This window comes from Amphiura filiformis, chromosome 13 (assembly GCF_039555335.1).
Source record: "Amphiura filiformis chromosome 13, Afil_fr2py, whole genome shotgun sequence".
NCBI lineage: Eukaryota > Metazoa > Echinodermata > Ophiuroidea > Amphilepidida > Amphiuridae > Amphiura > Amphiura filiformis.
Genome location: NC_092640.1, coordinates 24191612 through 24205677, shown reverse-complemented (window position 1 = coordinate 24205677; position 14066 = coordinate 24191612). Strand labels below are relative to the sequence as shown.

The window sequence follows — 14066 nt, the reverse complement described above, 5'->3', positions numbered from 1 at the left end:
CATTATGCTATCATATACTGAAAACACCAAAGGACTAACATAGTTGGTTCTAAAGTTATGAAGTTTTGTGATGTCTATAATTTTGCCACTATCTCAATTTCAAATTTGCTGCCTTTGGCCTCCATGGACCAGATTGTGTCACATATAAGCTTTCTTTGTTAAAGGGGCATGATCCAATTTTTGTATGTTCTGTTTTCTATCGTACATAGAGGCCTATCATTAAAACAAAATGTTTCTAAATTTGGAATTTTATTGCTCCAATGCTTTTGATATGAAATGCAAAAATGTGTATAATCTTGAAAGTTTTCTCAACCTTCCAAGTATAACAATGCACCATAATACTTCCAGTTGTAGTTACCACAATCCACCACATTTTTGTTAAAACCATCTAAACGTAGCATATTTTGGGCTTTAAATTTTACTGGTGTAACGAGAAAAGTATGAGCTCTCTTATACCAAAACCAGAAAAATGGTGGATGAGGCTGTCGGTCGGATCACACCCCCCCCCCTTAAAATACAATCCAAATATCTACAAGAACTATGACAAAGTCACTTCAGTCAACAGTATACAAATATTAACTGTCTATGAGTGTGATGGTTGAAATATAATCACGAGGTGAAAGATGGATTGTTCCATTCCACGAGCCGGAACGGCGAGTGGAATGGAACAATACATCTTTCACCAGTGATTATATTTCACCATTACACTAATTCAAGACAGTTAATATTTGTTTTATATCACTCATGCATAAATTCTATTACTAAAATACTATTTAAGGTAGGAAATACATTTTTCATCAACATAACACCATGTTTCGTCGTGATATACTTCACATTTTGGGGTCCACCCCATTACTAAATCGGCGAGTCCAAGAGTCACGGCTTTGCGCAGGCGCAGTACGGCAGAGCACATGATGGTAAAGACTATCACACGGAGAGGGTGATAGTAAAAATGATAAACGGTAATCAACCAATGAACTGTCTAGAACTTATGTATGAGTGATATAATAAAGGACATATCATGCTAGCATTCACAAGGTGCGATTGTCGGTCCTGAGCATGCGTAACACTGAAATTTGGGGTTTATCGGGTGAGATAAAGTGTTATGCATGCTCACGAGTGACAACCACACGCTGCGACTGCTAATATGATTTGCCCTTCATTTAAGCACCTAAAAAATCTTGCGCTCTGTTGCAGCATGCATGGCCTTCTGTTGGCTATACTTGGTTTTACTATGAGTTTGATAGTGACGTCATTGCTTTTACGTAGTTGCACCATAAGCGTACCAACAAATAACCATTGTACACATACGTAAAATGCTTCCTGGGTTTAGGTTAGTATTGCATTTTGATACTGTGACCAGTACAATATTCACCTACGTCACTTCCAAACTCGAGGTGAAACAATGTATAGTTCAAGAGCAGCAAGCTAACAATGGGCTATTCCATTTGAAATCCATACACCCCCTATGTAAGACATGACCTTACTCTTCTACACATGGAGTGTGAATTTCAAATGGGGTTACCTGAATGGGTGACTCCATTTGAAATATACACCCCCTGTCTGGGAGATTAACCCAAACTCAATCAAATCTTATAAAGCAAAACCACAGGGCATGCATGCATCCCATGTGATGTCATGATGCAATCAGCCCAAGTCATATATAGGCACGCCTTTGTTGGCCGGGAAACACTTTTAGCGGAGGGTTAAGGTCATGTCTTCCATTGGGTGTAAAGTCACTTGGATGAAAACAAAGCTTTTTGCATAAATTTCTGCATCCTCTTTCACTTAAATGTCATAGAACAGGTTTACCTTAATACTCCATTGTCGTATTGAGTAAAATTTCCAAGGGAAGCAAAACTGCAAAATAATGCTGCTATCTGCTACCAACATGACTTTACCGGGATGAATGTGCACTAAATATTTGCAGATGGAAGCTTAATTTTGGTAAATTTTGTCCTGGTATTTCCAGCCAGGGGCAAAAACTTCCTTGTCTTTCTTGTGATTTATAAATTGATTGTTGCCATCTGACTTTATCCGCAGCCATTGAAGAAGAACATGACAACAAGCCAGCTGAAAATGATGACCGTGCAATGGCAATGAAAGCAGCTGAAACAGCCCGGTGCACTGATTTCCCCACCCTCAAGTCTTGCCTACTATCCCCGCTGTTCATCCTAGCATTGCTGTATGTAGCTATTCTACAATTAAGGATGATATTCTTCTTGGGGACGTTTAATCCATGGCTGGAAGCATTGGCAGAGTGTGACAATGAATCAGGTGAGGTGATTTTTTTAAAAGAGGAAGTACCGCCAAAGCTGTTCTGGGGTGAACCAAACCTGCCTGGTTATCAAATTAATCAGTGAAAAGGTTATTTCCGAATTTGACAGGTGCTAACTAATGTTTTACCGTTATTGCATCAATTAGCACCTGTCAAATTCAGAGATAATCTTGTCACTGATAAATTTGATCTACCAAAAAACGTTTCAAAACGTAAAAAGGGGGCCAAAGTTTTAAAAATATGGTATATGTATCTCCATTATACTTTTGATGTAAAAGATATGAAAAAATATACTTGCTCAAAGTCTTTAAATTCAAATTTAGGCCTCAAATAGCTTAAAGCTAAATATCAGGTTTGTGTTTGTGTAACACATACCAGCCAGGCAGGTTACAGATAAAGGAACTTATACCTGCCTAAACTACTACTACTGACCCACTAGTCATGCTGGTGTTAAATTACATTCATCTAAACCAGATTAATCATTATTTCTTATCCATTTTGCATTTTTTGATAAATCTCCTTTACAGTAAGCTTCTACACTACAGTGTTTGTATTCTGCCAGTCAACAGGGCTTGTGATGTCACCGCTATGTGGACTACTGTTGGACCGAAACAAATCAAAGGCTAATATGAGTAAGTATATGCCCTAATAATCCCAAGCTATTGTCTGAAACTGCTCCCAGGAGGATGTATCATAAGAACTCAGTCTTCAAATGATAGTCATATAACGACCAATAGATAAATTACTGACTTTCATTGAAGACTGAGTTCCACAGTCTACATTTTGTCCACTCTGGAAGTACAAAGTGACAATGCGCTCGTATACAGCGCGTTAACAGTGCATAGTGCTGCATCTCTGCTGCAGGTATGCGTGCCTTCAAAGTTGGCACAATGTGTGCGTGCTCGTCTGTACTTTGTACTTCAGAGTAGACTGACAGTAGTCCAGGTAATCCTGTATCCCCTGCCAACATCTTGATGTAATCTTAGTTCTTTCCCATGTTTGGGCTGCTACATGATGATGCTGCTAGCTCTCTGCTCCTACACAGGTTTCCTAGATAATTTTGGTAATCACCTTGGCATAAATCTTGGCATAAAAACCTATGGCGGGTTAGTGTAGTGGTCTTCTCACTCACTTCTGCTGTGGCCGGGGTTCAATTCCCCGCGGTGCCACATGTGAGTTTGGTTGCTGATCCATGCTCATCCTCGCAGGTTTTTCTCCGGGTGCTCCAGTTTTCCTCTTGCATCTAAAATCGGACCTCTTCCCATATCCCTGTCCCGTCATATCTGGATGGCATCCCTTGAATTTAGTAGCCTCTGAGCCTGATTTCGGCCAAATGTTATAAATAAATTTTTTTAAATTACATGATCACATCATTAATAAGCATGCTTGGTCAGCCGAACATGTGCATTAACATGACATTTAGGTTTCTTTTCGGGAGTTGGAGAATTACCGAAATGGTAAATTACAGAATTTTGCGTAAGTTAAATCTTTCCTGATTTGCTGCTTGGTTCAAGATGTGTATTAACATATTTAAATACCATTCATTGCATCTTTTCAGGTACAAGGGGCCCTTATCAAGACCTTCTGGACAGCGCCCTCGCATTTGCTGTTACGTCTGCATTATTTGGATTGTTTTCAATCACAATTCTGATTCCAATCTTAGAAGTACAGTATGTGACTTTCATGCTTCATGTGATCACCAGGGCTTTCTTGTATTCTCTTGTAGCATCGGCAACACCCATCTTGTAAGTACAGATTTTCACAAATTGGGCCTAAAAAAATTGTTTGATTGGCGTAACATGAAAAAAAATTAGGGTAGGTCAGTCTGCATTTTTTTACACACATTTTAAGGTGTAAATTGCGTATGATAAATGCCTTGGAAGTTAAATTTAAAAAAAATTTATTTCAATTAAAAAAAAAAAATTTGCCAAAAAATAAGAAAAAGTCTACTGGTCGGGCCTATTTTTAGGGTTGGTCGGGTTACGGCCGTTACGCCAATCAAACAATTTTTTTTAGGCTTATTTGTAAAAAATTTGTTTCATGTTGATACACAAGCTTCAAAAATGGGCTGTGAGAACCATTTCCAATAGCCACTATCGGAGTCATTCTGGGTCACTTTTCATAAATATGATATGATTTGATACCTACAAATTAGAATTAGGTGTATTTATGTACAAATACTGTCTTAATCAATTACCAAACTCGTTTAATAACTTCTTTACAAAACATTCTGATATCCACAGCTATCACACAAGAAACAGCAACAATTATAATCAAACAAGAAATAAAAAGGTTTTTACTGATCAAGCGGTCAGAACCACAGGCCCAATCCTGTGGAACTCCCTAAACGAAAATGTCAAAGAAGCTAAATCATTGAAAAACTTTTGAAGAAAATACAAATTGCATCTTTTCTCATCATACATTTAATTCTTGGAGCAAATTTTTAAGTTTTATGTGTCTTGTGTGATAATCTTTTCATTTTGCTTTTCATTTTTCCGTCTTATAAAAGGGGGTGGTCAATTCTGGCCTTATTGGCCTTTCGATCATTCCCTCCATAATCGTTTCGTTTAATCTTTCTTTGTAATAATGTATCCAATAAGTATTTGTCTGTTTGTTTGATTATGGAAAATAAAGTTGAAGTTGAAGTTGAAGTTGAACAAGCATTTATATTGTGAATAACTTCAACATATTTCATTGTTTGTATTTGAGAAATCCAGAAAATATGGTATCTTCTTGCATAAAATTGCAAAATAAGGATTTCAAAACATGTTCTCATGTAGTGTGGTTACAAGCCAGTGTTGTGCATGATGGGGATGGGAGATAGGCCCCCCTGACAACTCAAAGAAAAAAGAAACATTCCTTGTTCTTATTACTGTTTAAATACGCACACACACATTCGGTAAACGCCATAACGTGGATATAAAATAGCGTAAAATTTCAATTCAAATGGTATGAAACTGAAATTTTTCACATACTTTATGGGCCAATTTTGTGTTTTTCCCCCGCACCACTGTTGTTATAAGTGAGATGAAATCAATACAAGTATACTTCAGTCTATTGCTTTGTAAGCGATATGTGACACGATCTGGTCCATGGGGGCCAAAGGAGGCATTTTTGAAAATTGAGTTACTGCAATAGTTTATCATTTACTGAAAACACCAAAGGTGAAAGGTCTAGCATACTTGGTTATAAAGTTATGAAGTGTTTTGGTGTCTGTTTTCATATGTATTTTATTGTTTTTTACTTCATATTTTTACCTTTATCTCAGTTTCAAATTTGCCACCTTTGGCCCCCATCGTGTCACATATGACCATAAATTATATTTGGGATCTGAAATATTTTAACCTAAATCCTGATAATATATGATTTTCCACATTTTCTCTATTTCAGTTTCCCTATCCAGTATTTTGGGACCATCTATGGCTTGTTGATAGGACTTGCAGGCATCTTTGGTCTCTTACAATACCCACTGTTCCTTCTGTGGACAAACTTTCTCAACAATGACCCATTTTATGTAAGTTGATTTTGTTTTGTCTCAACTCCTGTAAGCACATTTCCACACATCCTTTGTAGTATATCTCTCAACTTCAGGAGCCCCAAATTACCTAAAGAAAATTCCCACTGACAGATTTATACTTTTTAGAAGAAAAGGATATAGGGAAAGAGTAGATGCTTTTGAGATGTGGTGTTACAGGAGGCTTCTACAAGTGACATGGATCCTCGACAAGATTGGTACAAGTCTAACCATCAGAAGCGGCATAATGGAGAGAAAGCTGAAGTACTTTGGCCATATTGTCAGGAAACATGGAGGTGTAGAAAAGCATATTTTGCAAGGGGCTATGGAAGGCAAACGAAGAAGAGGACGTCCACCAACATCTTGGACTAATGATGTGAAGCTGGTTCCTCACCAAGGAATACAAGGTGCAACGCACTTGGCATCAGATCGAGTGAGATGGCATACTCTTGTGAAGACCACAGCAGCGCTACACAGCGCCACCTGACACAGAGAGAGAAGAATAGACAGTTAAAAGACAAACAAATGTCTACAGCTCAAAAATAATTTGTTTTTGGTGATGTCATGTCTCCCAACAATAATGATGTTTTCGTTCTTTGTAAATTTATTGCTATACAGGAATATGAGGTTATTTTCACATTGGCACTTTAGAAATATGCTGCTTGTATATTTTTTTAATCAATGAATAAATAAATGTTTGGTATTTATACAGCGCCTTTCACATGTGCACATGTGCCATTAAAAGCACTTTACATTTTTTCTGCTGTTGATAGAATATGTCAGCGGCCATACAATGCCCAAGGCATGCTCATACATGTACCTTCGGATGGCGCTCAATGGACAATATTCATAACAGCTCCACATTTCACCCCTGGGTAGCGATAGGCAAGTAAGGTAAAGCGCCTTGCCCAAGAGCACAACACGATGGCACCGCCGGGGCTTGAACTCGCAATCCACCGATTTCAAGGCAGAGCCTGTACCACTGCGCCTTATGTGCCCCTACAATTATAATGACGTAGGTAAACTGTTAACTTTCTCCACAAACTTAATCATATTTTATCTATCATTTCTCACACAACAGGTTAACATTGGCTTGCTGCTACTGTGTGGTCTGACATTCTCCCTGCCTGCATATATTGTAATTCATGTGAAGAGGAAGTCCACGCTTGGTGTTCCCATACCAAGCTATTGAGAGACTCTATGGTAGTGAGGAAGGTCGTAAGAACATCAAAAGCTTCTGCTACTGCCTGGTTTAGCATAAAACCAGGGGTCCCAACCAGTGGGTCACAACTTCAAATGGGATCACATGCTTAAAACATGGTATCGTAAGACTTATAAGGAATATGATGGAACGCATGACATAAATTTGTTTGATCACATGCTTAAAACATGGTATCGTAAGACTTATAAGGAATATGATGGAACGCATGACATAAATTTGTTTGACACTTACCAAAATTAAAGGATCAGAATCCTAATGTACAGTCTTTCTTTTTCTTCTCATGGTGCTGACTAGACTACTGCCCTCAATCGTTATTCGTCTTAATTGACGACTGAGAAAACTATGTGGAAAAAAAGTGGCCAACTTTGCAACAAGAATCTTGTGGCATAGAACATGTGCAGTTGTGTCCAAATTGACCTTTTGACTAAGTTTTTTGTTTTTAGAACTTCAGATCGCAATCTTTTCACAACGGTGCAGTACACAGGCACTGCTAGTCAGTCGCTTTATGGCGCATTACCAAAGTCTCAAGAGAATATTTTCATAAGTCTGCCACAATATGAACTGTAAGTTATTCAGTCGTTACTACAAAACATAACACAAATAAGTGTATTCATCGAAGATATATAACAAATGTCATGTAATTGTAGCAGATAAGACTCTCATTCATTTGAGCTTTCAACTTGTCAGCATGTACAGTGCACGTTATACACACTTACTTGTCTGGACGCTCATGCTAGTTTCAGTTCGCTAACGCATGGAACATTACACAAGACTTATTGTCGATTCTCATGGACCAAGGCCTACCTTCCGCAGTACAGGTTTGACTTTCCAAGAAATGGGGTCATCTTCAAAACAAAAAAACATGGTTGGCACCCTTTGGAATAAACCGTACCTGCCTACAAGTGTATTCACCAAAGATAAGCAACAAATGTCCTGTAATTGCAGCAGTAAGACTGGTGCTCATTAAGTTTAGTAAAGAAGTGAAATAGATGATAGTTGCCATGTAAATTGCTAAGTAAAACTGTTTTTACCACAAGTGTGTTGGTGATATTCTCAAATGCGTTGTACAAAAAATGTTGTAAGTAGAACGTAAATGTGCCAATTGTATCGAAACTAGTAGGTCACATGTCATCAGAAATAATGTACAAGCTTTGAGTAGAATTTTAATTAATCAATTTGGAAGTGTTTTTGTTTTTGCTGATACAATGTTTGTTTATTACTTTCAACAATTGCTCTGTAAGCATGCATGTTCTGTGAAGATTTTTAAAAAACAAGATTGAGTGTGTTTGTTACAAAAAAGTGCAATGGCAAAATGCTGTGTACAAAAATGATTTGTAAAAAAAGTTTAATGTTTGCAATTACCAAGCATTGTTGTAGAAATAAAACATTGTTAAGTTAAGAGGCAGGTGGGATACACTATGTGGATTTATATAATATTGGATGGCATTGAGGGTTGTATGAGAATATACTGCTGCGCGCCATGAATGATATTCAACGAGCGGTGCGGCGAGTTGAATATCATTCATGGCAAGTGCAGTATATTCTCATACAACCCAAATAAAGCCATCAATATTATTATTATTATATAATATGAAGCTTTTTCTATGCATTTTGAGTACCAAAGTATCAAACTAAACATGCTGGTGCCATTTGGAATCCAGTCGTTTAGTGTAGGCCTAATCATTTTCATCATGTTTGCCGGTGGTGCAAAACAACAAACTGCGTAACTCCTGCTTTGGTCTCTCCGGCGAGGTGTGCGGTAACGAAGCGCTACAAGTTGCGAGCAGCAAGCGAAATGCGCGCCCCGTTCAGCATGTGGTATAGCTAAAAGCTTCATATTATATAATAATAGTCTATATTCAGCCCTTGTGAGTTCACATAAATAGAAAATTTAGTCATACCCTCTTTCATTTCTAAGACAGAAAATAGGTTGGACTAACTTAAACACTAATAACTGCAGAGATTTTCATGATTTTAGCACAAATTTAGGCCAAAAATTATTGGGTGACTTTTAATGATTTTAAGGATCCCTTTTCTTTCATTTATTGTAAGGAAACTGGTGGAATTCCCATGGTCTTTATGAGCTTAAGCACCATGGACTTAGAAATCCAGATGGATTTGGCAAGGGTTGATTTCAACCATTATAGCTGTTGCTAAGAGCTGACTGGGACTCTCTTGTGTAGAAAAGAAAAACTGATGTTTTTACACCAATTTTATATGCAACTCTATGTGACTGGCATTTAGTGATGTTAAACCTGGTTAGCATTCCAGCAAAATAAGTTTAATAGAAAAGGTTTAAATATCAGGTTATATAAAGGGTATAAAAACATTTCAGTAACATTCATAAACATTTTTGAAAATGTTTGCTTCAAATATTTTACAATAATGTTTTAAAAACGTATACATGATCTGCATACATGTATAACCCGACTTTTAAATTTGAATGTTTTAAGAATATTTTTGTGTTTGCTGGGATACAAGTCCAAAGTCCATCAGTCAATAACATGGCATAGCAGGATAGCATGTGATATCATCCTCGTAGTGTATCTACATTTGCCGCTTAAGTAGATCTCAAAAGTTGTAATTTGATTGTGAGTGAGTGAGTGCAATGCAAGTAGGTAGCAGTTGGAAGCGTGATAAATCAGACCAAAGTCGTTAATAATGCAATTGAAATGTATTGTAGGCAAAAATAAGGAGCAAAATATAATTGAAAAGATTAAAATGATTTTATTGACAAATTGTTCTATTATTCATTATCATACATGTAGAAATACAGGTCCCTAAATAGAAGTGGCACAAATATATGAAAATTTCAGATGATAAACACGATATATGGCATTCTCAAACAATTTGTGTTAAGGCCGCTAAAACCTAAAAAAAATCAAATGTATATTTTTAAAACTATGGTCAAAAAGCACATATTTTTGTATTAAATTCTTTATATTTGATGAGTTTCTGCAATCATATACCACTTTTTGCATCTGAACACTTCATATGTTTGTTTGTGTATTTAGTCTTTCCTACAGGGTTGTGTTTTGTTGTTGCGTATATTTTGAAGATAATAAGCTAAATATATGAGAAGTTATATTTTTCCTTGTTATAACCTATATAATTATTGTATTGGTTTTAAAGTGTCTATTTTTAAATGTGTTAATTATCGACTTTTAATGAGCTTTTAAGTTCTTTTGTTCTTTTATCGACTTTTAATGAGATTTTAAGTACTTTTGTGGACCTTTAAGCAGCTTTTAAGTACTTCTGTGGACTAAATAAAGTACTGCAGTATTATAGTTTCATATATAGTATATAATGTCAAAGTTACCTCTATCAATTATTCCTTCATGTGTTTCATATGAACTTTATTGACTTTCAAACCTCTTGCTTTCAACTCATAATTCAACTCTTAATTTTTGTGGTGAAACTTTAAACCATTATTTGGTTTTATGTTTATTTGTATTTGCCTTAAATAACCTATATATTATATCTATTTGATTCGAATTCATACTATCAAATCCATTTTTGGTGACATACCTTATTACAGTTTCATGCTGCTACACAAACTGGCAACCTTGCTTCTTCTTCTTTCCAGAAGTTGCTGCCTTGGAAGAAGAAGCAAGGTTGCCAGTCTGACGTAACTAGGTATGTCACCGAAAACTGGATTTGATAATATGAATTCCCATAAAAGATTTTAATTGACAATCCAGATGAACCTAATACAACATATATATTGTATCTGTTTTAAAATGTATTAATTATTGGCTTTTAATTATATAGTCTCATAGTATATCAGGACAAATTTAGTTCTATCATTTTTATGCCTTATATATGTTTTCACATGAAATTAATTGACTTTTAACTTATTTTATGTGGTTGTTTTTATATAGTGCAAATTAAATTTGTAACCATTGGTTTATTCATTAATTAAATTACAAAAAAAGAAGGTTTTGTGTAACATTTAAGAAGCATTTGAGAAACCTGTATAGTATATTTTTTGAGATTCCCTAATAAAGCACCTTGAATGAATTGGGCTATTCCAGTTAACATCAATACACCCCCTATGGGAAACATGACATTTATCTTCTACACAGGGAGTGTGAATTTTAAATGGGTTACCTGAATGGGTGACTCCACTTGAAATCTGCACTCCCTGTGTGGGAGATTAAGGTCATGTCTACTAAGTTCCATAGGGGGTGTATGGATTTCAACTCGAATAGCCCATTAAGTGATCTAAAATGAGCGTTTATTGCATTTCGACAGATTTTTTGTGGGACATGAGAGCACCTCAAACCTATCGAATTGCATTCTGAATACGAAGCATGTCTTTCTGATATCAAATAATTTTCGTTTTTGAAAATCACAATATAATACAAATTTTATGACAAATTAAAAAAATTTGATATATAACAGTCCTCAAAGTAAATTATATAAATCTAATGATATATTCTTAAAGTGTATGTAGCAGGAAGGAAAAGCCGACGGTCAATTGAAAATTTTGACCTTTCATATTGAAGATATGGATTTTTTTCCCCAAAAGACCTAATTTTTTTTGGTGTTTTGGGAAAAAAATCCATATCTTCAATCTGAAAAGGTCAAAATTTTCAATTGATCGTCGGCTTTTCATCCCACCTACATACACTTTAAGTATAAATCATCAGATTTATAAAGTTTACTTCAAGTACTGTTAAATATCAAAATATCAATTTTTAATGATTTGCCATAAAATGTGTATTAAATTTGTAATTACAAAAAACAAAATTATTTGATATCATAATGACATTCTTCGTATTCAGAATGTAATTCGATATGTCTGATGTGCTCTAATGTCCCAAAATAAATACTGTCCAAACGTTCATACCCCACCCCTTAAAGGAGTTGAAAAGGGCACCTCAATTATTTTTAAATAATGAGATTTATGTATGTGAATATACCTCACCACTTGTCAAAAGGTAGATAAAAAAAATCAGGCAAAAATCAGGTTGTTTCAAAAATATGTTTAATCTTTATATTATACATGCAGTCAGTACAGTTAATTTCAGTTCTTTCAGCTTGCTTTGTGTTATTGTTACTTTATGTGAAATATTTTTGTGTAACTTGTAAGGTCAACAATCAAAGTGTAAAATTGACCTTTGTAAAAAAAGGGCCTGGATTGTACCAATTATGATGTAAAATGATTTAATTGTAGTAAAGGCTCTATACCTGATTGAAATGTGTAAAAAAGGCCTAGATTGTACAATTATGATGCAAAATGATTTAATTGTAGTAAAGGCTCTATGCCTGATTGAAATGTGTAAAAAAGGCCTAGATTGTACCAATTATGATGCAAACTGATTTAGTTGTAGTAGTAAATGTTCTATACCTTTTCTCAAAGCTTGCTGCATACTGTGAAAAAAGCAACATAAGTAGTTAGAAATTTCCATTTATAAATATGGACATATACTGTAAATGTGGACATTTTCGTGCTTCATTTATTTGAGCATTTTTTGCATTCAAAGCAGCTATACCATTTTCTTATCCTCATTTGGCAGTGACGTCAGTGAGTATATCATTGGGCACAGCTTCAAATTGCTAGTGTTCGCTCAAAGCGCTGGCATTCTCTTGGTCGGGCTGACGTCACAAAGGGGAAATAGCCTTGTAAAACCAGTGTGCGCATGTGCAGCGCATGTGCAGTTCCCCTTTCTCGAGCTGGTTGCTATGGGCGCGCTTGTGCAAAGGGGACGAAGGGGACAATGTTCCCGGATGTCCGACCGAGTGAATACACGCACACGGTTAAAAACGCCACATAGATGCGAACGCAAAACAGCTGCCTCAACGCATTGACGTCACTACCACATCGGAGTGGGAAATGGTCTAGCACGAAACTAATAATGCGGGAATATATTCTTTTGTATATATAGCTTGATGTATGGAAGCTTAGAATTTCAAATTTAAAAACAAGTGAAATAGTTCCAAATTGGCAAAGCACAAAAAAATTGCACATCCAAAATTTCCACTTTTATAGTATGTGTGAACTAAGTGAGGACAGTGTCGCCACAGGTGGTTTGGAGTTGCGAACATAATTACCATTCAAATCTTAATTACTGTTTGAATACACAATACCCAATGTTGTAAACTACAGAACTTAAACCAGTGACGTATTGAGCGGTGGGCAAGTTATCCCCTGGTTCGAAATACCGGGGAAAAATTGACCAAGAGTTGGAATGTTTGTTTGTTTGTTTTATTTCTTCTTTAATCTGGGACACTCAATCAGTTGAAAACACAATTAATCATCTGTTCTTCCTTGAGGCCCAGGAATGTACCCTTCAACCTTTGACCCAGTTTAAGGCCACAATTGTCCTAATTTTTATCCATTTTAGCATTACAGTTGCAAATTTTCACATGCATATGGCCCAGGAAATTCATTTTAGTGGTGCGTCAGCTGGACTTTTTGGAACTCCCCCCCCCCCCCCCGGTATGCCTCTTTCAACCTTGGCTTTCTTGTGTCACAAAATGGTGGCATTTACATCAAATTCTTTATCAAAATTCTTTAACATTTAAAATTTACTTAATTTACATTGTCCTCATTTTGAAGAAAAGATAATATAATCTGTATTCGTGAAAAAAGGGAACAAAATAATGTAAAAAAGTCCAATACCCGGATTCTCTACCAACATGTTTGCTGTTGTTGAAATCATGAGCAGTATCACTGGACTTGGTATGTGATATTCTTTATATATGAAGCTACTGTGTATTTGCTTTCTGTTTAGAAATAAATGAATTATTGGTGCAATGGCAATAGTTTGTGAAATGTATTTTGTCTTTTTCATGTTTTTGTAATAAAAGCTATACTTTTGTGCCTCAGAAACTTGGATGAGCTAGACCCCAAAAAATTGAAAATGTGTTGGCGGTGGGTGGGGGGGGGGGGGCAATGCTTTACATCATGGGCTATATTCCAGTGCTCCTAACATTGATGGAAAAGGTGATAGATGTTCTTACAGTGGTCAACATTTAAAATAAGTTTAGTCATTCAACTTGATTTCAGTATCAAAATACAATAACGTAGGCCTACAGATTCGCCT

At 36.0% G+C, this 14066-nt stretch overlaps 1 protein-coding gene across 1 annotated transcript in view; it reads left to right on the top strand.

Annotated features, from left to right (window-relative positions):
• Nucleotides 1-8404, top strand: part of LOC140167518 (equilibrative nucleobase transporter 1-like) — a 31271-nt gene extending 22867 nt beyond the window's left edge. The window contains 5 exon segments of the mRNA XM_072190824.1: nt 2044-2277; nt 2806-2910; nt 3837-4023; nt 5669-5792; nt 6874-8404. Coding sequence (XP_072046925.1) covers nt 2044-2277; nt 2806-2910; nt 3837-4023; nt 5669-5792; nt 6874-6984 — 761 coding nt within the window. The 3' untranslated portion in view covers nt 6985-8404.
• The last annotated feature ends 5662 nt before the right edge of the window (nt 8405-14066 follow it).